This window comes from Cupressus sempervirens, chromosome 10 (assembly GCF_028749045.1).
Source record: "Cupressus sempervirens isolate cs-2001-9-10 chromosome 10, ASM2874904v1, whole genome shotgun sequence".
Taxonomy (NCBI): Eukaryota; Viridiplantae; Streptophyta; class Pinopsida; order Cupressales; family Cupressaceae; genus Cupressus; species Cupressus sempervirens.
In genome coordinates this window covers 865,875,182-865,901,802 of record NC_143127.1, presented here as the reverse complement: position 1 = coordinate 865,901,802, position 26,621 = coordinate 865,875,182, and the positions used below count along the sequence as shown (strand labels likewise).

General features: G+C 40.5%; 1 protein-coding gene across 1 annotated transcript; it reads left to right on the top strand.

The window, feature by feature from the left end:
• Positions 1-22,842: 22,842 nt before the first annotated feature.
• LOC149536761 (uncharacterized) lies at positions 22,843-26,621 on the top strand. The gene is made up of 3 exons (XM_089806343.1): positions 22,843-22,991; positions 25,910-26,192; positions 26,286-26,621. Exons 1-3 carry the CDS (start codon positions 22,843-22,845, stop codon positions 26,619-26,621), a joined length of 768 nt encoding a protein of 255 aa, XP_089662469.1.

Sequence of the window (26,621 nt, the reverse complement as noted above, 5' to 3'; positions counted from 1 at the left end):
CAACTAGAAAAGTATGGGTTTATTTCCTTAGACAGAAATCTAATGTATTTCAAACATTTAAGAAATGGAAATGCTTGGTTGAAAATGAGACTGGTAAGAAACTAAAATGTCTCAGATCTGATAAAGGTGGTGAGTATTGCAATCATGAATTTGAAGATTATTGTTCTACTAATGGTATTCGTAGATAGAAAACTATGACTTTTGTGTATGGAAAATAAAAGAGAGTGAGTTTTGTAAAGACTAGGAAGGAAAACAAAAAGGAGAAATTAGAGCTTGTGCATACAGATGTATGGGGACCAGCTCAGGTATCTTCCCTTGGTGGCTTTCATTATTATGTTACATTTATTGATGTCACAACTAGAAAAGTATGGGTTTATTTCCTTAGACAGAAATCTGATGTATTTCAAACGTTTAAGAAATGGAAATGCTTGGTTGAAAATGAGACTGGTAAGAAACTAAAATGTCTCAGATCTGATAAAAGTGGTGAGTATTGTAGTCATGAATTTGAATATTATTTCTCTACTAATGGTATTTGTAGATAGAAAACTATGACTTTTGTGTATGGATAACAAAAGAGAGTGAGTTTTGTAAAGACTGGGAAGGAAAACAAAAAGGAGAAATTAGAGCTTGTGCATACAGATGTATGGGGACCAGCTCAGGTATCTTCGCTTGGTGGCTCTCATTATTATGTTACATTTATTGATGACGCAACTAGAAAAGTATGGTTTTATTTCCTTAGACATAAATCTAATGTATTTCAAACATTTAAGAAATGGAAATGCTTGGTTGAAAATGACTTTGGTAAGAAATTAAAATGTCTCAGATCTGATAATGGTGGTGAGTATTGCAGTCATGATTTTGAAAATTATTTCTCTACTAATGGTATTCATAGACAGAAAACTATTCCAAGGACTCCACAGGAAAATGGAGTGGTTGAACGCATGAACAAGACTATAATGGAGCACGCAAGGAGCATGAGGTTGCATGCTAGGTTGCCCTTACACATGTGAGCAGAGGCTGTCAATAGTGTAGTATATTTGATTAATAGAGGTCCCTCTACTCCTTGGGGTTGTGGTATTCCAGAGGAGGCATGGACTGGTAAGAAGGTGAGTTATTCTTTTCTCAAGACCTTCGGTTGTGAAGCTTTTTCTTATATAGACTCTGAAAATAGAACCAAGCTAGAAGCTAAATCAAAGAAATGTGTCTTTGTTGGATATGGCATTAATGAATTTGGTTATAGGCTTTGGGATTTTGAAAATCTTAAAATTGTTAGAAGTCAGGATGTCATATTCAATGAGAAAGTGTTGTACAAAGATCTGTTGCAGCAACATGAGAAGAAAGAAGATGATTATGTAGTGCTGGATGATACTCCAAAAGCTGATGTTCCATTCATTCCTCATGATGTGCAACAACTGCAACAACAAATACCACGCACACCAGTGAATGTTAGATGATCAATGAGGCAAATTAGACCTCCAAAAATATTTTCTCCCTCTTTCTATTCTATTTTACTTACTGATGCTGGTGAACCTAAAAGTTATGATGAAGCTGTGCAGGTGGATACTAATATTCAGTGGGAGTTTGCAATGAAAGATGAAATGGACTCTTTGCTGAAGAATAAGACATGGGATTTGTGCAAGTTTCCTGCAGGTAAAAAGGCTTTATAGAATAAGTGGGTTTATAGGTTGAAAGAAGAGGAAGGAAGTAAGCAAAGATTTAAGGCTAGGTTAGTTGTAAAAGGATTTGTACAGAAAAAGGGAATTGATTTTGATGAGATATTTTCTCCTGTTGTTAAAATGACTTCTATTCGTACTGTTTTAAGTCTTATGGCTATTGAAGATTTGCATTTAGAGTAGTTGGATGTTAAAACAGCCTTCTTTCATGGTGATTTGGATGAAGAAATATATATGGCTCAACCACAGGGACTTGAGGTCAAAGGTAAGGAGAACTTAGTCTGCAAATTGAAGAAAAGTTTATATGGCTTGAAGAAAGCACCTCGAAAATGGTATCTGAAATTTGATAGGTTTATGTGTGAGCATGGCTATAACCGGTGTCATTCAGATTATTGTGTTTATTTTAAGAGGTTGGATGATGATAGCTACATTATTTTATGTTTATATGTTGATGATATGCTTGTAGCAGGGTCTAACATGGATCATATTAAGGGGCTGAAATGCCAGTTAGAAAATGAATTTGCTATGAAGGATTTTGGGGCAGCAAAACAAATCCTTGGTATGAAGATTTACAAAGATAGAAAGAACAAAACATTAACACTATCTGGAGCTGATTATGTTGAGAAGGTGTTGCAATGTTTCTCTATGAAACATGCTAAAGCTGTCAGCACACCTTTACCTAGTCATTTGAAATTGACTAAGGAGATGTCTCCTAAGACATAGGAAGAGGAGGATAAGATGTCCAAGGTACCCTATGCTTCAGCTATAGGAAGCTTGATGTATGCTATGGTATGCACTAGGCCAAATATTGCCCATGCAGTGGGAGTTGTTAGCAGGTGTATGAGTCATCAAAGATTTGAGCATTAGAATGCTATCAAGTGGATTCTCAAATATTTGAGAGGAACATCCAATAAGTGTTTACACTTTGGGGGCTCTACTATTGATTTACAAGGCTATGTTGACTTAGATTTGGTAGGAGATATTGATACCAGGCGAAGTACTATAGGTTATGTCTTTACTGTTGGTGGGGCAACCGTGAGCTGGGTTTCTAGGTTACAAAAGATTAATACTCTATCCACTATAGAGGTAGAGTATGTTGCTGCTATAGAGGCAGCCAAGGAGATGATATGGCTTCAGTTCTTCTTGGAAGAATTGGGACATCTTTAGAAGGATAATTATTTGTTCACAAATAGTCAGAGTGCCATTCATCTTGCCAAGAATTCAACTCTGCATTGTAAGACCAAACACATACAGTTGCGGTATCATTTCATTTGGTCAGTTTTGGAGGATGGACAGTTAAAGCTGGAGAAGATACATACAAATGACAATACAGCAGATATATTGACAAAATTTGTAACAAGGGAGAAGCTAAACTCCTCTTCAGCTTCAGTTGGTCTTCTAGACTGACCATGAATAAAAGAACAATAGAGTCCAGGGTGGTTTGATCCAGTGGGAGCCCCATGTGGTAGTGGTATTGCTACAAGATCAGTCTCCAAGTGGGAGATTATTGTTTAGTGTGGAGCCTGATTAGTCTGCAAGTGGGAGATTGTTAGATTATGGTGACTGATCAGGAAAGTACTGTACATACTCCATAATTAGTGGGGTTTAGGGCATCACCTTGAAAAAATAAATAAATTTGGTATTATTCGTAGATTCACCATTAGTAGATTCACCACTAAAGTTATGGCTAATTTATGGCCGACATGTTATAACCCTAAAGCAGTTTAATACTTGTATAAAAGGGCTTAGGGTTAGGGATTGTTTCATAGTGTGATGCGAAATTGCTTCTTGCGGAGGTATTGAGCTGTAAGGGATTATAAATTGTAATCAAGTTGTAATTACTAGATTGTAATAAGATCAAACTTGATGTTTGGTGGACGTAGCCCAGGGATTGGGTGAACCACGTTAAATCTTGGTGCCTTGTGTTCATTTTTGTGTGATTTATTATTTTTTGTTATTGGTTATATTTGCATGTAGTTTTTTTGTTCTGTCCATGGTTTTATCCTAACATGAAGCACGGTCCAACGTACAAAGAATGGTTCCTTCTCTCCTATGGAAAGACTTGGTGGCTAGATTATATGAGTGGATTAGGTCCTTCACCAAGTCCATATCCACAAGGACTTCTAGAAAGATTAACTTTGCCAGGTTCTTCTTCCAAGGATTGCAAACAGAGATCTTCTTCTCTTTGTTATGGTAAAAATATCTGAAGAGTTCATAACTTGTGACTCTAGGGAATATAGCATCTATGTACAATGCATACGGGTCCACGAACATATGATCATCTACATCATTAGCATTTGAGGATTCCAAGAACAATTTTATCCATTCTTCAACAAACCTATCAGGTTTCCTTTATCTTGTTTTGCCTCCCTTGGAAGTGGAGGTCTCTAAAATTTCCATGTTCGTTGCCTGAATCTCTTCAACTTCCTTATCATATATTTTGACTATATGTTGGAAAACACTGGGTAAAACTATACTTAGGGATTGAAAGCAATAATCTATATGTACTGAAAACCCTGTAATTGCTTGGATTTTCTTCTCTTTATGAACGGTAAACTATAACTGATCAATAAAATGTCTTTATAGTTCAATGCACATCATCAACATGCCTTCTGCATTGATTTTTAGCATGCTTAAGTCTTAAACTCAATTTCTTTTATTACCTCAAGGGAATGTCACCATTACTATCCAACATTACTTTTTGTACATTATTTAAATCTCATTGGTTAAGAGTCCTTTATTATTATTTTTCTCAAAAAAAGTGAAAAGAACATTTCATGTCAACTTAGGGTTTACAATCTCACGATCAACCTAGAAGTCAAAACCCTTCGTAGCATCTTAAGCAAGGGCTAGTGGCTCTATGATCCTACGATCATTTGGAAAAAAGACCTTTATCATGTTATCATAAAACTTGAAAATGACCCTCACGATCTCACAATACAATAATTACTATGACATTAGAGCTTACCTTTAAGTCCTTTATGATCTTATGAGACATTGTTTATACTCAATAGTGTAGCATCTTATCTTGCTTCCCTGTGCCTCATGATTACAGCTTTGCTATGCATTTCATAACTTAGCAGTTACCTTTAAGCTCCTATGATGTTATAAGAAACCACTACCTTTCTTCATCATAGCATCATGGACGTTAAATTTCAACCTTAAGATCACATGACATAATAGTTTTTCAGCATGACAACTCTTTATCCCTTCCTTTGAGATCTTATGATACACTATTTGTTGTAAGATCAGAGAATGAAAACTATTATATTTCCATAAAAACTTATGTAAATACAATTTTGGCCCCACCAGCCCACCTTGGCATCCATCTTGTATATGCTACAATTTTTACCAATCAAGATATAACACATGTCATTACCTCTAACGCAAAACTACCACCTTGCTTTGTCATTTGTTACCTTACAATCTTATGATCGTCATCCCCTGTAGCATCACAAGCTTCAAAATTCTTCTCCCACAATCTTACAATTAGGGCCTTAGCACGACATCAAAAAAATTCACAAAGAACATTATGATGCATAGATCACTCATTTATCATAGGATCAAAACTCTTAATATGCTTCCTTGTATTTTCACACTACTACGATCCTATGATAAACTGTTTATCGCATGGTCATGATCCTTCTTTTCTTCCTTTATGATCCCACAATCACCTATTTGTTATAACATCACACACCTCTTGGTTTTAAACCTTTTCATCAGAACTTACGATGGCACGACATAAAGGAAATCGTAAGATTGAGAACCTCATCTTTTGTATTTTTGATACTATGACCACAACATATCTTAAGATTGGGAGACTCAAATATTAACCCCATGATCACTTGCCAACCCCTCGATTGTAAGATCATAATAGATGATTCAAAAGAAAAAAAATCTCCCACTTAGAAATAAAACCTAGGGTAAGGGCAAGATTGTGAATCTGAATGAAATTTCTTGTGAGAAAGGTGAAGAGACAACCTTAGGGCATCATTTCATCACACTAGGGCAAGAACATAATATTGGGCTGGGGTAAAAATATCATGTTAAAGCCATTATTCGGAAATGAAAACAAATAAAGCATGAACCCTAACACATAATACTCTTTCAAAAAACATTTTCACCATACAATTTGAAAATTTAGCTCAATGAAAATAAGGGCTATTAGTGGCTCTATGATTCAACTTGCTTATCACCTTATGTCTTTGCTCTATTTCCATTTTTCTTGTTTTTGCTCCATTAGGTGGAATATAGTAATGTTGAGTTGTCATTTTACATGATGCTAAATGACATGAATTCTTGTGAACTCCTCTCTTGAAAAGTTGACTTTGTGAATCAACTCCAAGGTTCTGGGCAATCTTGTGACCTACTGGAATCCACTCAATTGAAGATAAATGTGAATGTTCATGAGGAGGCCTTTGCTGGTTCATTTTGATTTTGGATGGAATGAAGAATCTACATGCTATTTCAAAAATAACACTAAAAAAGAACTATGTTTTGTATTTTTATGCTTTTTATGAATGTAATCTAATGATGCAACTAATATGAGTTCCTATTCTAACAAGGGGATAGCAAAGAAAATAACATGAAATTAAAAACAAATAATGTGAAATTGAAATCCTAAGCTACACTTCCCAGATTCCACTGATGCAATTGTCGATGGGAAATTTCAATAACCGAATGGTGTTTCACTCTTCATCAAATCGCAAGGCCACGAAAAGTGTGCTCATGCAAGACAAAGAGTTATGCAGGCACAATTTAGTAATTTTTTCTTGAGCTTGACACATTGATGGAATTTGTAAATCTATAGTAAACACTAGAACTAAAAGATCACACAACTAGCAACAACACAATAAACCTTTGGCTCAATCACAATCTCATGAACAAAATTCACAAAACAATTACACATTCAGGCAAGAATGACTACACTCAAAATGTAAGCACCAAAAGCATAATTTTATTACATAATAATGGCAGCCCTAATTACATATTACAATGGGGTATTTATAAAAAATTGTCTCCTCAAATTGTGTTGAGAGTGAGAGATATCTTCATGCAATAAAATGCTTTTTAAACATTAAAACAAACTAATTATATTCAAACTAACTACCCAACTAGTGCTTAGTAGGACTCCATCCATATTTTATTCATTAACTAGATGCATGAGCTTTTACATGTCAAAAGCAAAGAAATTATGAGAGAAGAAAGAGGAGGAAAGCCTTCAATCAAAGTAGAAGTGTCTGGAAGTGCTAAAAATAGAAGCTGGTCCTTTACTAGGCATGTGTTGAAGTTAAACTGCCATCAAAATGTGTTTCTGATGCATGGGAAGTGCTATTTTTGGAACAAGCAGTTAACTACTGATACACCTTTGAATTGCAGAGCTACAGACCTACATACCTATAGACCTTGACAGGATCAAAAATCTCAAAATTTTATTGAGTGTCAAAATTGAAATTCTAGCATCTAGGTTTTGTTCTTCTTCATCCCAAAGCTATGTTTGAATGTTTGCCCTTGAATTTCTCTATCATCTCAATAATCTTAGCCACATCCTATAGATCTAAAGCTTCATATTTATCTTTGACCTTTTTTCTATAATTGTCTACCTTAATTCGGGTGTTAGCAAAATCCCCAAGTTTGGTATCCAATTCTAATAGGGCTTCTTCTATCCTGAAGGCTTTCTAGATATCTTCATCATAAACAACCTTTACAAAAATCTTCTTGAAATTCTCAACCACTATTTCTATAGGTAACAACTTTTCTTGTTCCTCATCTTCAAAAATATCCAAGCATGCATCACTGTAGTGTCTCTCTACGTCTAAAATTTGCCCTCAGGCTTGGTCCTTGAGCTAATGAATCTCCTTATGTAATGTTCCCATTACTTTATTTCTATCTACTATCTTTTCTATCTAGTCATCAATCATATCTAATTCTTCTCTAGTATATAAATCAATCAAAACTTGGTATCTTTGGCCCTTCATGGCTTGTAGAGTTTGCAAATCCTTACTCCAAGCCTATACTTCATCCATAATACTGAAGTCCTACTTCAAAATTGCTATGATTTTATTCACATTCTCTAGTGTAGCATATAGTAACTTCAAATTCCCTGTGATGATCAAGATACCTTTCTCCTCAAAACTTTCCTACCATTGCTGACAGGCTTTCAAAAATGGATCAATGTGTGTTGCTCCCCCTTCTCTAAGAATAGTATTCAAAGTCTGATTGAGGTGCTTAGGATCAAGAGGACCAACTACTTTGGCTAGATATCCTTTTAGGATCTCAACTTGCCTTTGAAGTGTTTGGAGTTTGGCCTCCTCTTGCTCCATGTGCTTGACAACCTCCTTAATTCCCATGGTCATCATTAGTCAGGCTAAATTTTGTGTAGGCCTCCCCAACATAACATCCTTCAATTCGTAATCCTTAAGGCTAAGGCTTTCCACATCCATGCCTTTAGGAGGGAGAGCTACTTGTGCAAACAATTCCTAGTCTCGTGTGCTAGTGTCAAATGCCAATGATGTTTCCTTACGTGATGGGGACTTAGGTTTACTCAAGATCTCTGCAATGTCACAAATGTCATCCTCTAAAGCACAAAATTGAGGCTTAGTACTCCTCGTTATTTCCTTATGGATCCATCTAGGAATGTGTTGTCCTAAGGAATTGGCTCTTGATGATGAAGGGGTGTGTTCTACTACCTCCTTCCCCTTATCGCTCCTACTTGGAGTCATCTCCTATTGTGAAGGCTCCCCTTAAAAGCCCTCAATCTCTATGGATCCTACAGCTTGCACCTCAATGTCTTGGGAAGGTGGTTAAGAATATTCCACCATTTGTCCTTCCTTTAACATGTCATCGGTCACCATTTGTTCTAGTTACTCCTCTAATGATGGCTCCTTTTGAAACTATTCTTCCTCTAAACTCTAAAGTGGAGGAGTCACCGAGCCACTATCTACCACCGTAATTTGTGGTGGAGATGGGGGAGTAAGATCAAGACCCTGTGTATCTGGTGGCATTTGTGTCTAGTCTTCCTATTGAGGTTCACTTGTAGGGGTGTCCTTGATCTTATCCCTAATTAATTCTATACCTATGGGCATGACATCAAAATATGACATTGAGAAAATATCATCGCCCTCTTCACTTTTCTCATCCACCCACTATTGTACTTCATCTTCCAAAGAAGAGAGTTCTAAGGGTTCTTCTTGGGTGGATGGCGAGGTACCCATGGCACTCTTTCTCCTTTGCAACTTTGCAACTCTTGCTAGCTATGTTCTTCCCTATAAGGGCACTTGTTCCTCCTCCTCTTCTAATTCTTCTTCCTCCTCTTCATCTCCCTCGAGAATGGTTTCAGAAATAGACAGGGAAGGCACCAATCTTTTGTTGATCCTTTGCCCCTTTTTCATCTGAATCTTAGTCCTCTTCTTATGTTTCTTGGGGATAGAAGGAGAAGATGGTTCTTCTTGTGCAGGAGGAATGGAGGCTTGTGGAATCTCTCCCTCCTCTAGTTGGCTAGGTACAATAGGAGGCAATTGAGGTTCATCCTAGACTTGAGTAGCTCTAGTATCCCCAGACCCTTGTGCACTCTATTCTTGTTGCTGGAGAGATACCTGTTCTTTAGCCTGTTCTGCTTGAATCCTCTAAGGAGATGTCCTTTTTCTTTTGTTCTTTCCCCTCCTCTCTGGAGGGTGATAATATCCAACCAAGCGATCAAGCTAGTACACTGTCTCTGGCCTAATAGGAGACTGGGCCACAAAGGTAGGAATTGTTACTTTCTTCCCTCTATGTCTTTCTGGGCAGGCATGTGCATGAAAGATCACTATATCAGGAATTGGATCAAGTAGAAAAGGTTTCTTGATCCAATCCTTCGTCATTCTGACGACATGCCTCACCCAATGATTAATATCATTGGCCTCCTCCTTGTCAACCTCAGCATTCATAATGGGCCTTTCACTAGTTTTGTCTAAGTTGAATAGGGGGTCCAGTAACTCCTTTGAATCATGTTGCCTTATCTCCTCCAAGATTGTCAACTAGAGAGCCTTCTCTGCTAGATACAAAGTCATCCTATAATAATCCCTTATGCGGATATTGTAGTCATTTGTTGCATTCATCTAGTGATCTTTAATAGCATCCTCATGATGGAAGTCTTTTCCTACCAGACTCTCCACTCTCCCAATATTGTCAAAGTATGGCCAGGGAGAGTTATATTCTTCAAAGGGATAGTTCTCCCACTCCCACTCGAAGGATGAAATATCTTTTTTTTTTTTTACGTGATATGGTCCAATGACCAATGGCCATGCCCAACAAGGTCTTTTTTGTCTCTTTATCTTCTCATATGCCAACTCAATTTGTTGGGCAATTTCCAATAATAGTAGTTTATCACTAGGATACTTGGGAAGCTTCTTAGGATTGATAGAGGCACTAGCTACCCGTAGATACGTGAACATTTTGAACTGGATGAAGTAGGCTCTAAGAACTATAATTTGTACTTTGGCTTCATCAAATAACCTCTTCCCATAATCTCCCTCAATGAATTGAATGATTGCAAAAATGAATGCATCATTGACAATTTTGTAGTCTTTGCTCTGCACTAAGACCTTCTTCTTTACTAGCTAGGGGTAGACTATGTATGGCTAGGCATTAGGATCCTACATACTACCTCTCCTGTACAAACTGGGATAGTCTGTTGCTCTCGCTACAAGCAGGTATACCATGTAAGAAGTCATGTAAAACTTCTTCTTGTCTTTTACCATCCTCAATTGCTCACACAATTTTTCACTTAGTGTGGTGGCCCAGTCCAATGGTATCTCCATTGCTTTGATGGTCTTAATGAAGTTAACCATAAAAGTGCTGAGGTGGCCTACTGTAGGTAAGCCAATGACTCTACTCAAAAGAATGATAGAGTATCTAGTGTCCTCCTTCATATATCCCCGAGTCATATCAACTTTTCTTGTTATTCTTCCCCTAGGAGGCTTCTCAATGAGGTAAGAGGATAGTATGATGTTTGTGGCCTCCTGCTAATGCTCCATGTACCATCTCTTAGCTGCTTCATATGAGAGTCTAATGAACTAGTCTGCTCTTGGGACATAGAAGACCCCCTCAATGTTATTGGGTCATAGATCCAAAAAAACCTCTCCAGTGATGCTCTTAACCACTCTCTCCTCAAATGTAAAGCACTACACTAGGGATATGATTAGTTCTATTGACTGCACTGATATAGGATGTGACGTTGTGTTCACCAACCTAGAATGGATCAATGAGGATACTAGTGCAGATCTCTTCGTTGGTTTGTTATAGATTGTGAGGAATTCTCCTAGATCTATGTGCCCTATAATCAGTATCCTTGATTTTTGCGTAGTCATCATGAAATCTTGATTTGGTTGGTACACATTGGAACTTGAACACGATAGGTTTGGGAGTCATTTTGGATGTGGACATTGTTACCTCTGGTTTTGCCGCCAAAAGGTATAAATTCAAATCCGCGGCCTGTTCAACGGTTAGCCAAAAAAAATTGTTATTTTAATGCCCGACTCACCAAGGTTTCTCTCCGTCAGATTTTAGATGGATCGACGGTCAGCGCGATCTCGTCATCAAAAGTTTCACGGGAGGTAGTGTTAGCGACATCGCGCTTGAACGACACGTGTTTGGTGGGCCCTGCGGGTGGGTCACGACGGAGGGCGGTCGGGAAAGTTTTTCGGCGCTATGGCGCTATCGCGCACCAACCAGAAAATCTCAATAGCGACATAGCGCCCGGCGGAGATGCTCACGTCGGCGGGCGGGTCACGTTGTCGAAAATATTGTGACAGTCGGATAAAGTCTCGCGGGCCGGAGAAAATAAACGGTGAGAACTTCAGACAAAATATTGGGCCCCATTACGTACCTCATCTGCCCAGTTGGCGGAGCCTATGTCACGGTAGCGAATCAAAAGGAACCATGCACAGATAGGGACACGTCATCGGTTGGGCGCTATGGTGCTATGGAAATTTAACCTCGATTTTCCCATAGCGACATGGCGCCTGGTCGACACGTGGTCACCCTGTGAGGCCAAGTCGCAAGATTGCCTAGTGGTGTTCCGTTGGGCCAGTAAGGAACCGCCGCGTATAACCAGGCTAGAGTCTCTATCAGTACGGTTGGCACAGTCAAGGTTTGCGACCTCCACCGTCAGATTTGATTGCATCGACGGATGGCACCATCTCGCTATGGCGGAGATGCGCAGATATTATCATGGCGACATAGCGCCCATCCGCTGCGTGGCCATTCTACAGATCAAGTCTCAGGTTCACCAACCGGATGATGCCATGTGTATATGTCAGGACACGGAAACCAGCGGGCCCAGTAGTTTCAGGAGGGACGGCGAGTGAAGTACGATGTCGCTCTGATCGTCAGATCTGTAAAGATCTATGGTTGGCGCTATCTCGCCATCAGGAGCTGCCCGGACTTTAGCATCAGTGACATAGCGCCTGTGCGCCACGTGTCCTGGCGGGGCTGCATTTCGTGCCGTCAGAAGTAGATAGGGTGGGGTGACTGACAAACCAATGGGGGGACGCCGCGTGTTGGCGGGCTCGGCGAAGCAGTAGGAACGAAGGGTTACGGGAGGCCAAGTTCGTGATCGTCGGATGAGAAAGGATCAATGGTAGGCGCCATGTCGCCTTAGCGAAGCTGCAAGATTTTTACCATGGTGACATCACGCCCGACTGACATGTGTCGGTGGGGTCAGGTCTCGCCGGATGCATCATTGAGGTGGCACCGATTTGGATGGGGCCTAGTCACAGGAAAGAGAGTCCGCGACGAATCAGAAACAACCACGTGTGCTAAGTCAGAATACAGATATGTCGAGGGGCCAAATGTCTTGATGCGATCAGCGCATTGCGGGGTCGACTCTCCACCATCAGATCTGCAGGGATCTAGGGTCGGTGCTATCTCGCCATGGAGGAACTGCGCGGATTTTACAATAACGAGTTAGCGCTCAGAAGACACGTGTCCTCGCGTTTCGGTTTTCAACGTGGCAATTAGCTGACGGCCAGCAGTTAGGTGATAAGGTGGCACGGTTAGTTCGATGAAGGCGGTCAACCGCAGAAGGACCCTCCAAGTGGTAAGACAAAGGATTACGATTGGCTCGCGTGGCCTAGTCGGCATATAAGAAATCGGGTCGGCTAATAGGCCAGTTTGATTCATGAACCAAGATGCAGAGGCGATCGACGTATCTTGCGATCTAATCTTCGCGATCATTTCTAACCTACCAGGAATGAATGCAGGACATAAGGACACTCCACCCATCCGGTCGATCCATCTACCATGTCAGGGAATGTTGTGGCGCCGTTTCTATCTTCTCTAGGCTCTTCTCAGAAGAAATGAGATTTCTCGGTATGCAAGCCAGGATTTTCAATCCAGATCCCCGATTGGATTCTCAAGACAAGAAGTTAATGCCAGTAGGTAAGAAGTGAATGTAACGCGGAAATCTTCAGTTGTGCCTGATCTATAAAGGCAGTTTCGTGATCTGATCAAAAGGTCGATTCTTCCTGATTTTCTCTGCTACTGCTTGTAGACTTGCAGTGTAAAATCCCTTTATCTCTGAACCATGTAATAGCCTGTATCATCTCTTTCAGCCATCAGTGTGAATGTGCATCACTTTGCCTCCTATTGGTGTATTGTTGAGATCAACGATCTGCATACTGTATCTATCTTTGGCCTATCGGATAATACATAAGTGAAATCTCTTTTCCTAGTGTCATTCGGTTGGTTTCTTCCGATCTGTATGTGATTACTTGTCGATATAAGTCTCAATGTGTATGACTTTTGCATGTTATTCCGGTTTTGTAGTATATATATGGGCAGGAATGAATCTAAACACTCTGTCTTGGTGCATCACCACCTTAGATTAGACTAGGTAGATTTGCTTTGATGCTCTCTTTCTCCCTTTCCCTTCTGAGAATAGATAGGTGCGCCCTGATAGTAAGAGGAAGCCGGCCTTCTCCAGAGACTCAACCTCGTAGTTCAAGTCCCACAGCTTGGAGGTTGTTTCCATGTTTCACTAGGTTGTCCTCGCGCATAGGCCTTGGACAAGGGTGCAAACCTAAGTGACAACAGTTTTTGGCACGCCCGGTGGGACAAATATCAGAAGATTTCATGTCTACTGGTGTCAAAAGAAGAAAGAGCTTTTGAGATTAATGCTAAAGAAGTAGTGCTGGCTTCAGTATTCAAGCCTTCAAGAGGCTGATTCATCAAGTACTTGGCGACTCTGAGCATCAACAAATCTGGTTTCAGGCCAAAGTTGCAAAAATTCATGCCCAGAGCTGAAACAAGGGCATCTTCTAGAGGTAATTTTCAATATCAAGAACTCTCACTTTCAAGTCCTAGAAGAAGGAGGGCTAGAGCTTCATTATCACCAGTTAGAGGTGGAGTAACAATCAATATACCTGTGAGATCTGTCTCTACTCCTCCTACTGTCCGAACTCAGCCTAGATTGCCATCAGCACTCATCAATAGAACACTTGTTTATATGGCACAGCCAAGAGTTCATCCTTTTGCCACCTTTAATGGTGGAAGTCCTCTGTTGTTAGCCCAAAGACATGATATACCAATAGCTGCACTAAAAAGCATACCTGATTTTACTGGTGAAACTTCTATTTCCCCCCTAGAGCATATCCAAGAGGTAGCGAATGTCTGCAATATTCATGGTATTACAGAAGATGATGTTGCTGTCAGACTTCTAGCCTCATCTTTAAAAGGAAAAGCATTACAGTGGTATAGAGGCTTAGCTCATGGTTCCATAACTGATTGGGATGGACTAGGAGCAGGATTATGCAAACATTTTGAGGATAAGAGTGACCATTTGTCACTATTAGAGCAGCTCACTACAATAAAAAGAGCCCCTTACGAATGTATGACTGATTTTAATTACAAATTCCAAAAGACATGGGATAGAATACCTACTATAGTGAAACCTACCCCTGGTAATGCCTTCTTGCATTACCTTAGAGCTTTTAACAGTGATATTGCCACCACAATCCAAACTATGGGAGGAGATACATTACCTAATGCTTATGAGACAGCATAAAAGTTGAGAACATTCTAATACAAGGAGGAAAGTTGGCTCCAAGGCCTCCTATGCCTTTCTTTCCTGATGTTCCCAACCAGCAACCAGCAATAGCCCCTCTCCCTACAATCTCTACATCGCAAGCCCTTACTCCAGTTCCCCAAGCTTCCACATCCTCAAACGGAATAGATGAACTCAAGGAAATGCTCCAAGGTCTAGTATTGAACGCAGATAAAAGAGAAAAGACCCTGGATAAAAAATTACAAGAGCAGGGGAGGGAGTTGAAGGACCAAGGGAAGAGACTAGAGGATAGTTTTTCTCTAATACAAAAGATGAGTAACAAGGTGGTGGCCTTAGAAAGACAGCAGGCTCAAGGTGGCAAGCCTCCCCAATTGCAATATCAGGCTCCAAGTGGTGGTAGGCCTCCTAATCAGTGGAATAACTCTTTTGATCAGAATAGGCAGAATAGTCATGCTTCTGCTTCAAGCTCAAATCAGAATAGAGCTATAGTCCCTCAAAATAACTTGGCCCAAGACCAAGATTTTTGTCCCTCATGCAACTATTCTTATACCTACTGCTTGTGTCAAAAAGCAGAATCTTATTTGGCCCTAACTGTCCAGGAGTCCACAGTAAAGCAATCACACAAAGAAGATCATCCCAAGGAGGCCTCATATGTTCAGAGGCAGGGTGGTTGCTCTTTTATGAATCACCAAATGGAGGAACATTGTAATGTAAACCAGGACCCCGTTGCTCATAACACAAGAAGCAAGAAGAGAGCTATGGAACATGCTGCTCCTCCTTCTCCTCAGCAGGCCTCAACTTCAAGTGTTATACCTAACACACAAACAGCAAATGAGCAGATGAACACTTCACAGCAGCAAAAGCAAGGTCCAAGAAATGAGGACGCAAGTGATCCTTTTGTTGCCCCATCTCAACCTCTTGTAAGTGCAACCCCCAAAGTTTCCACCAAAATTCCTAGTGCACCATTGAGTGTGGTAGAGAAAATGAAGAAGACCAATGTAAACATTTCCATGTGGGATGCTGCTGCTACCATACCAGTGCAGAGGAAGATGCTGCAGCAAGAATTGGAAAGGATTGAGCCCAAGGATCGGTCATCTACCATGGAGAGTGCCACCAGTTTAGTACAACCAGCGGGAGATGTGGGGGCAAATAAAAAGGTTAGACCTCCTCCATTTTATGTTTCTCTGATTATAGGGGGCAAATTAGTCCATGATTGCATGATAGATTCGGGGGCTAGCAGCTCAGTAATGCCTCGGTGTGTTGCTGATGCTTTAGGGATGAGATATGAGCCCATTGTTAGGGAGGTGTTACAACTAGATGGGAGTACTGTCAAAACCGTAGGCATCCTTAGAAGTGTGGAAATGGCCCTACATGCATGCCCTGGTTGTACTGTGATTCAAGACATATCTGTTGCTGAGGTTAAGCCCTATTTTACCATCTGTCTTTCGAGAGACTTCACTGCTCAAATTGGTGGATTCATATCTGCTGATTGGTCTTACATGTCATTTAAGACCAGATATGGGGCCAATGCTTCAATAAGAGCAGAACCTCAAGCCCTTCACCACACTGAACCCTACACTCCCAACTTCATCAATGTGAATTGCCCTATCCTAGAGGTGAACGAAAATAACATAGTAAACGAGCCTGTCACTTCCATAGCAGAGATTCCTGATTTCTTCTTGGATGAGTGGGCAAATACATGTCAGTTTGAACCTATGTCTGAAACCCTTGAGACAGGCCTTAGTATGTATTGCATAATAGAGAAGGAGGTTCAAGTTCCTGACCTTGTTAGGACTAATGACGACATAAATGGAGTATGGAGTATGTACTTTGATGGCTCAAGGAATAGAAATGGATCAGGGGCTAGTGTTATGTTGATCTCTCCTACACAAATAAGATACTACTTCTCTTTTAGGTTCCAATTCAGTTGTACCAATAATGTGGCCGAGTATGAGTCCTTGATCCAAGGTCTCCTACTTGCCCAAAAGAGGGGAATTCAAGCCTTGAAAGTATATGGGGACAACGAGTTGGTAGTGAATCAAGTGAGAAATAAGAATATCACCAAAAATGGCCTGCTCAAGTCTTATAAACATAGAGTCTGGGATTTGCTTGAGGGTTTCAATGCATTTAACATTCAGAGCATTCCTAGGAAAGAAAATAAACATGCCGACAGACTTGCAGCAGTGGGTGCATCTTATGATGTGCCAGGGAATCTTGAGGAAGAAAAGAAATAGCAAATAAGGGTAGTGGTGAGGCCTGCTGTTCCTGATAATAATACTCATTGGCAAGTGTTCGATTCTGATGAGCAAATTGTAAGCTTCTTGCAGAATGAAGCAAAATTTTTAGAGAGAAGTCAGCTAAGACTACAAGATCAATATGGTGATCAGATCATTCATCTCAGCTCCAACAAGCTGCCCAAGGGTCTCATTACCTTGGAGAGCGTCTTTAATCCTGATGGTCAAACAAGAGGCAAAGGGATGAATCTAGCTGCAGAAAAGGATGACCATGCCCCAGTTACTATTGCTGATGGAAAATCTCTTAACATGGGGAAGGTATGTTCTAAAGCTGAGCAAGAAGATTTCATTCATCTATGTCAAGAATTTAGTGATGTATTTGCTTGGACATATGATGATTTAAAAGGGTTTGACCCCAGTTTGTTTCAGCATACCATAGATTTAGTTGATAGGGTCAAACCAGTAAGGCAAAAACAGAGGCCAGTGAATCCCAAGATTGAACCTTTAATGAGGAAAGAACTATCCAAACTGATTGAGGCTAACATAATTTTTCCTATCAAACACTCATCATGGGTAGCTAACCTTGTCCCTATGAGGAAGAAGAATGGAGAAATCAGATTGTGTGTGGACTTTAGGGATCTCAATCAGGCTTCCCTTAAAGATCACCATCCTCTCCCTTCTATGGAGAAAATTCTATCCAAGGTCAGTGGGTCAAGGAGATTCTCTTTTCTTGATGGGTTTTCTGGTTATAACCAAGTGCTGGTTAAAGAGTCTGATAGATACAAGACAGCATTTACTACTAAATGGGGCACCTATGCTTATTGCAAAATGCCATTTGGATTAACAAATGCAGGTGCCACATTCCAAAAGGCAATGGAGGTAGCTTTCAGAAGATTAATTGACAAGTTTGTCTTGGTATACCTTGATGATATAACTGTGTATTCCAAGAATGTGGAAGATCATCTTGATCATTTGAGACAGGTATTTCTAAGATGTAGAGAGTTTGGGGTATCTCTCAACCCAGCCAAATGTGTCTTTGCTACAAACCAAGGAAAACTATTGGGACACATTGTATCTAAGGATGGATTGACTGTTGATCCAGAAAGGACAACAGCAATACTTGCCCTTCCTCTCCCTAAACACAAGAAAGGGCTACAAAGTTTCCTTGGTAGGATAAATTTTGTAAGAAGGTTTATTCCTAATCTTGCCATCATGGTGAAACCCCTTACAGCCATGCTCAAGAAAGATATGGTCTTCTCATGGACCAAGGAGGGGAAGGAGAGTTTTGAAAGGATCAAGGCAGCCATAGCATCGGCCCCTACCCTCATGAACCCAAAATTTGAGAAAGATTTCATCCTCTACACTTTAGGTGGTGAGTCAAGTATCTCTGCTGTCTTGACCCAAACAAACGACAAGAATGAGGAGCAGCCCATAGCCTTCTTTAGTGAAGGGCTTAAGGAATATGAAGATAAGTATAGTTTTGTTGAGAAGCAAGCCCTTGCAGTCATTAGAGCCTTGAAGAAGTTCAGACACCTCTTATCCCATAATAGGATCCATTTGTTGGTACCCCATGCAAGTGTAAAAGACTTCCTGTTAAACAAAGATGTCAGTGAGAAGAGAGCTGGATGGATCACTAAGGTAATGGAATATGATGTTGACATTCAAATTACCAAATTGGTAAGAGGAAGAGGATTATGTAAAGAAATTTTATCAGATCAGAACTCAGATGAAGAAGTTGCCATGGTGATAGCAGAGCAGCAGGAGGAAAGGCATGCTGATGGTCCAAGGAGCTGGATAAATGACATGAAGAATTTCTTATTAGGGAATGGATACCCTCAGAGATTGGACAGAACTAAAAGAAGACAATATAGACTACAATCCATTCCCTATGTCGTGATTGACAATATCCTATTCAGGAGGGATTTTAATGGGACCCTGTTGAGATGTGTTGAAGAGGATCAGGCTGAAAGGGTGATTAGAGAACTCCATGATGGCCCTGATGGCGGCCACTTCTCTGCAAGAACAACTGCTATGAAGATCATGAGGGCTGGATATTATTTTGGCCATCTCTGTTCCATGATTGTTACAGGTATGTGAGGAAATGTGAGAAACGTGCTTTTTTCTCAGGCAAACAGAAACTTGCAGCTCTTCCTCTCCATCCTATTCAAGTGGATCAGGCCTTCACTCAGTGGGGGTTGGATTTTATAGGCCCCATTAATCCTCCATCTAGTGCAGGTCATAAATGGATCTTGGCTGCTACTGATTATTTCACTAGGTGGATAGAGGCAGTTGCCCTGAAGGATGCCACCGAGCCATCTGTTGTTGAATTCCTTGATGGAATTGTATCTAGATTTGGTGCTCCTTCTACTATCATCTCAGATAATGCCAAGTCTTTTGTTGGAACCCAAATTTGTGCATGGGCCATGAATCACAACATCTACCTGAGCACATCATCGAACTACTATCCTCAGGGTAACGGTTTGGCTGAATCTTCCAACAAGAATCTGATCAGAATTATGAAGAGGACAATAGAAGACAATCAGAGGACCTGGCACAAGAAATTAAGGACTGCTCTGTGGACTGATAGGATAACACCCAAGAGATCTATTGGGAATTCACCTTTTGTGTTAGTATATGGTAGGGAAGCTAGACTCCCAATCTCATTAGAGTTCCCATCCTTGGAGTTGGCTCATCAGCTGGAACTGGTTGAAAATGATGCCATGTCAGTAAGAATGGCAGAACTAATTGAGTTGGAAGAAAAGAGAAACAAAGCCATGAAAACTCTAGAGATCCACCAGCAACAAATGAAGAGGAATTTTGACAAGAAGGCAAGGGCCAGAATCTTCAGAGAGGGAGATTTAGTTCTCAAGTGGGACTCAGACAGAGCAAAACCAGGAAGGCACTCCAAATTTGACCCATTATGGAGTGGCCCTTATCTGATTTCCAGTTGCAAAAAGGCCAACGCATTCCAGCTAAGCAGGCCAAGTGGCAAAGTTCTACCCATTCCAGTCAATGGGATCTATCTGAAGCCCTGTTTCTGAAGGGTTGTGAATCCACGTACATAGTTAATCCAGTTGCTTCCTGCTTGTTTCTATTTTGCAATAAGTGCACGAGCACATGGCTCTCTTCGTGAGTCATTTTTGACATGTCTCATGCTACTGAGGAGGTCCTGTTTTTTGTTTCCAACTATAGAAGCAGAGCTAGAACCTTAAGGGTTTTTAATGTTCTGATTTCCTCTTTCAGGGTTAGGGTTCTTGCAGCTCTCAGCTTTGTGCCTCCTAGTCCTCTTTCGACTCCATAGCCCAATGGATCATTCTTAGGCACTGGTCATGCATTGAGCAGGCTCATGCCCCCTGCGAGTCGCCAGAAGTGTTACCTCTGGTTTTGCCGCCAAAAGGTTTAAATTCAAATCCGCGGCCTGTTCAATGGTTAGCCAAAAAAAATTGTTATTTTAATGCCCGACTCGCCAAGGTTTCTCTCCGTCAGATTTTAGATGGATCGACGGTCTGCGCGATCTCATCATCAAAAGTTTCACGGGAGGTAGTGTTAGCGACATCGCGCTTGAACGACACATGTTTGGTGGGCCCTGCGAGTGGGTCACGACGGAGGGCGGTCGGGAAAGTTTTTCGGCGCTGTAGGCGCTATCGCGCGCCAATTGGAAAATCTCAATAGCGACATAGCGCTCGGCGGAGATGCTCACGTCGACGAGCAGGTCACGTTGCCAAAAATATTGCAACAGTCAGATAAATTCTGGCAGGCCGGAGAAAATAAACAGCGAGAACTTCAGACAAAATATTGGGCCCCATTACGTACCTCATCTGCCCAGTTGGCGGAGCTTGTGTCACGGCAGCGAATCAAAAGGAACCATCCACAGATAGGGACACATCATCGGTTGGGTGCTATGGCGCTATGGAAATTTAACCTCGATTTTCCCATAGCGACATGGCGCCTGGTCAACACGTGGTCACCCTGTGAGGCCAAGTCGCAAGATTGCCTAGTGGTGTTTCGTTGGGCCAGTAAGGAACCGTCGCGTGTAACCAGGCTGGAGTCTCTATCAGTACGGTTGGCACAGTCAATGTTTGCGACCTCCACCGTTAGATTTGATTGCATCAACGGATGGCGCCATCTCGCTATGGCGGAGATGCGCAGATATTATCATGGCGACATAGCGCCCATCCGCTGCGTGGCCATTCTACAGATCAAGTCTCGGGTTCACCAATCGGATGATGCCATGTGTATATGTCAGGACACGGCAACCAGTGGGCCCAGTAGTTTCAGGAGGGACGGCAAGTGAAGTACGATGTCGCTCTGATCGTCAGATCTGCAAAGATCTACGGTTGGCGCTATCTCGCCATCAGGAGTTGCCCGGACTTTAGCATCAACGACATAGCGCCCGTGCGCCACGTGTCCTGGCGGGGCTGCATTTCGTGCTGTCAGAAGTAGATAAGGTGGGGTGACTGACAAACCAACGGGGGGACGCCGCGTGTTGGCGGGCTCGGCGAAGCAGTAGGATTACGATTGGCTCGCATGGCCTAGTCGGCATATAAGAAATCGGGTCGGCTAATAGGCCAGTTTGATTCATGAACCAAGATGCAGAGGTGATCGACGTATCTTGCGATCTGATCTTCGCGATCATTTTCGACCTACCAGGAATGAATGCAGGAGATAAGGACACTCCACCCATCAGGTCGATCCATCTACCATGTCAGGGAATGTTGTGGCACCGTTTCTATCTTCTCCAGGCTCTTCTCAGAAGAAATGAGATTTCTCAGTATGCATGCCAGGATTTTCAATCCAGATCCCCGATTGGATTCTCAAGACAAGAAGTTAATGCTAGTAGGTAAGAAGTGAATGTAACGCGGAAATCTTCAGTTGTGCCTGATCTATAAAGGCAGTTTTGTGATCTGATCAAAAGGTCGATTCTTCCTGATTTTCTCTGCTACTGCTTGCAGACTTGCAGTGTAAAATCCCTTTATCTCTGAACCATGTAATAGCCTGTATCATCTCTTTCAGCCATCAGTGTGAATGTGCATCACTTTGCCTCCTATTGGTGTATTGTTGAGATCAACGATCTGCATACTGTATCTATCTTTGGCCTATCGGATAATACATAAGTGAAATCTCTTTTCCTAGTGTCATTCGGTTGGTTTCTTCCGATATGTATGTGATTATTGGTCGATATAAGTCTGAATGTGTATGACTTTTGCATGTTATTCCGGTTTTTTAGTATATATATGGGCAGGAATGAATCTGAACACTCTGTCTTGGTGCATCACCGCCTTAGATTAGACTAGGTAGATTTGCTTTGACGCTCTCTTTCTCCCTTTCCCTTCTGAGAATAGATAGGTGCGCCCTGATAGTAAGAGGAAGCCGGCCTTCTCCGGAGACTCAACCTCGTAGTTCAAGTCCCACAGCTTGGAGGTTGTTTCCATGTTTCACTAGGTTGTCCTCGCGCATAGGCCTTGGACAAGGGTGCAAACCTAAGTGACAACAGACACCATTTCTCAATCTTGGATCTGCACATCATGAGAAAAAAGTGTTTATTAGTTCAAAGTAATAAAGACTTGTAAATGAAATGTAAAAGCTTTAAATTTAAATAAACATAAAAACAACAATAATGAAATGCCCAATTTGAGCACTTTTGTTTATTTTTAAAAAATCTATTCTCTCTCTTTTTATTTTTTATTTATTTTTTTTATTTATTTATTTTTTTTTAATTATAATTTTTATAAATTTTAAACTAAAAAAGGTGGGGTGAAAAAAGTGGATGCGCGTGCATGCGGCTAGGGTTTGCAAGGCCGCGCGGTGACACTTCGCTAGGGCATGCAATGGATAACAACACAGTGCGGCAAATGGAGGTAGTGGAGAGTTGGCACTGTGGGCACAAAGTGCCATGGGTGGTGCCGATGTTGGTGCCATGAGTGTTGCATTGAGGCCACACATCGCAGCAGTGGCTTTTGAGGCCTGTGCACCACATGGAGAGGACACAAAAAATGTGGAGGCGCATGGGCACGCGAAGCACCACATGTGGGCGGAGCTTGTGTTAGCATCATAGGGCCAAGGTTTGAAGGATGTGTGTGTGCACCTATGGATGTTGCACTTGCGGACGAGTGCGTAGTTTGCACTTTGCAATATGTGTGCATGTCGTGCGAGCAGGGGTGCACATATACATGTTGCACTTCGCATAAGAAATGTGAAATAATGACTTAATCTTCAATGTTGAGGATGCGTGATAACAAATCAAGGAAAAAAGTGAAGTGTTTGGGCAACCCCTATGGGGGTTTTATAGCCTTGGTCGTCGGGTGGGGTGCGTGGTGCGCACCTCACCCATGCATGTGTGCGTATTGCATAACATTGATTGATTTTTTTTTTTTTTCAATTTTCCAATTTTTATATTTTTTTTCTAATGTTTTGATTTTTTTATGTTTTCTTAACTTTCTAACTTTTTTAATCTTTTTTCTAATTGTTAAATTATTTTGTGTTTTTAAATTTGTTGACTCTAACACCTTTTCTCAAATCTCGAACTGTAAGTTCGAGAGTCCAAAAGAAAATTGGGGGGTCTCCATTCCTAGTGAGGAATGGGGCCTATGTTGTGAGATCACAAGAAGTAATCCAAATAGATATGATCTACATGTGTCTTAAAGTATTGTTTAAAACAATAGTAAATGTTCATGAATCTCATTCATCCTCTCTCATTTGTGTCCCACTGACATATTTCGCTCATCCATGGACATGAATACAACTTCATTTCCAAAAATAATTATAAAACATAACTTTTGGATGGTGATCTCACATGTTGATTGAAGAAATTTCTCATTAATAATTATAAGAAAAGTATTCCAATTATTGCCAAGTTTTTTTATGTGTAATCATGGATCTCAACATTTTTAAATTGCTTGTCACGGTAATGGGCCGGAACCTGGAAGGGGAGAATCTCATAGGGGGAAAGGACCCAGGTGGGACAAACGTCCATAGTGCAAATCCCTTGGAAAAGTCTGTAGAGGAGGATGACTTGGAGATTTGTGGGATCCAAGAGTCATCTTTGGGTTAGTCACCTGGCCCTCACATGGTCTATTAGGATTCTGCTCAAGTTGATGTGCTAAATGTGGAGGCTTCTCAAGATAGGAAAGCAGATAATAGGCAGAAACGTTTGGAAGATCAAAGGTTATGGGCTTCATTATTTGGTAGGAAACCCAGTGGAAAATCTTCTTTCCCTCATGTGACTTCGAAATCCTATTGGGAAAAAGGTGAGTTCCAAATCTTCATTTTTGATCAAATTGCTGATTTTCTGTAACTTCAATGGAATATACTTTGGTTGGTAAATTTCTGGGGGCAAGACCAGATATTGATACCTTGAGAAATATGTTGAAATGAAAGTGGGTTATTTGAAGTTGATATTGCCCTAATGTCGAATGGATTTTTGTCTATTATTTTTAATTGTAAGGAGGACATGAGTATGGTTCTATGTGGAGGACCATGGATGTTTGGCAAAAGTACTCTCATAGTTAAGAAATGGGAGCCAAACATGGACTTATCTAATGCGTTTTTCTTAACTACTCCTATATGGGTGAGATTGTCGGGTCTCCCTCTGGAATATTGGCATGAAGACATCTTTAAAGGAATAGCATGGTCCTTTGGGGAACTTATTATTGTTGATCAGGCTACGGCAACAAAATCTAAAATGAATAGTGTTAGGCTATATGTGAAAGTGGCTAATCTAAACCACCTCCCTGAAAAGGTGGAGCTATTTTCAAAATTAGGGAAAAGAACCCAAGAAGTTACTTATGAGGATCTTCCAAACACTTGTTTTTTCTATAAAAAATAGGGTCATTGGGTTAAGAACTATCCTACAAAAAGAAAAAATCAAGCTAAGATTATTCAAGAGGACAGGAAGAAGGAGGCTAAGACTCTAAAGAAAATTTGGAGCCAAAAACTACTGGTCAGAATGGTAAAGGTAATACCAATAAACTAGGATCTGAAATTGAGAAAGGTAAAAAGAATTCCTTGATTCCCGAAAAGTAGGAGGAGGGACTTGATCTTCCTAAGAATGGAAGTCTTGTGCCTAATTTGATGAAGCAAATTGTTATATACCAAAAGAATGACTCTAAATGGGAAGATCTTGATATTCAAGAGGATATAGAGGAAGGAGAAATCTTGGAAGCTCTATATGAGGAAGATCAAGAAATGCATAAGGGGGAAGATGCTATTAAGTTTCAACAAAATGAAGATGGTCAAATTTTTGAGATTTAGAGATTTGAATCTGAGTCTCTTGAAATACCTCAATGTAAGGACTTAATCCCTTTGGGGAATGAGGTGGATCTTGAACAAATTAGCCTAGACGAGGAGGATCCAAAACAAAAAAAAAGTTAGAGGAAAAAAACTGAGAAGAAAAATCCCTCAACTTCAAAAAGGATTGAGACTCGAAGCAGCAAGATGGAGCAACAATCAAAGATAAAACTAAATGGGGGGACACCAAAAAAACTAGGAAGAAGATCTTTAAGGAAAACAAGAGAAATTGAAAGCCTACAAAATTATGCAGATGGAAGACAGACAACTATTCTAGATTTTACCCTAAAAAATTATCATGAAGATCATAACTTGGAATATTAGGGGGATGAATAGTATTCATAAAATGGACATTGTTTGTAATTTTGTTAGGGATCAAAAACTGGATTTTTTTTTATTCAGGAAACAAAGATGGATAAGGAAAGAATTGAAAATATTAAATCCTTCATGGGTTATAGTTTAAAGGCTAGTAGTTTGAAAGGGGCTTCAAGAGGCACTCTTATTCATTGGAAAAAATCCCTATTTTCTAGATTAGTTCTGAAGGAAAGCAAGCACTTCATGGTGGTCAAAATGACTAACCTTTTCCAAAATTATAAATGGTATATTGTCAATATGTATGCCTCTAATACTAGAAATTCTAGGAAAAAGGTTTGGACTACTTTATCTTATATTAGGAATAAAGAGCAAAATGGAAAGTGGATCTTTATGGGTGATTTTAATGTTCCCCTCTATGACCAAGAGAAAAAAGGAGGTAATGTTAGTCAGCTTGAGGGGAGGCTAGATTTATCTGAATTTATCAATAATGAGGGGCTTATGGATATGGATCTCCATGGTTTAGAGTTTACTTGGACAAACAAAAGGATTGGCAATGAATGTATTCAAGCTCGATTGGATAGGGCTTTGATATCTCCTGACTGGACCAATGAATTTATCTGTAAATTGAAGGCTTCTCAAAAAGTTGGATCATACCATTTTCCTTTGATTTTTACTACTGTTAAGGAAAATTCTAAGAAAAAATATCCATTCAGATTTGAAAAAATGTGGATGTAGCATCCACTTTTTAAAAGCAAATTGGAGGAATGGTGGAACATTGAAGTTGATGGAATTGCTCTTTATAAAGTGGCTACTAAACATAGAAATGTTAAAAGGGAGGCTAGAATCTGGAATAAAAGATTATTTGGGAACATTTCAGAGATCAAACCTAAAATAAAGGAAGAGTTCACGATTATACAGGATAGGATACAGAAGGAAGGGTATACCCTTGATCTGGTTAGAGAAGAAAATGGTAAATTGGCTGAGTACCATGACATTGTCACTAAGGAGGAAATCTATTGGAGGCAGAGGTCCAGACATGTATGGTTGAAGGAAGGGGATAAAAATACCTAG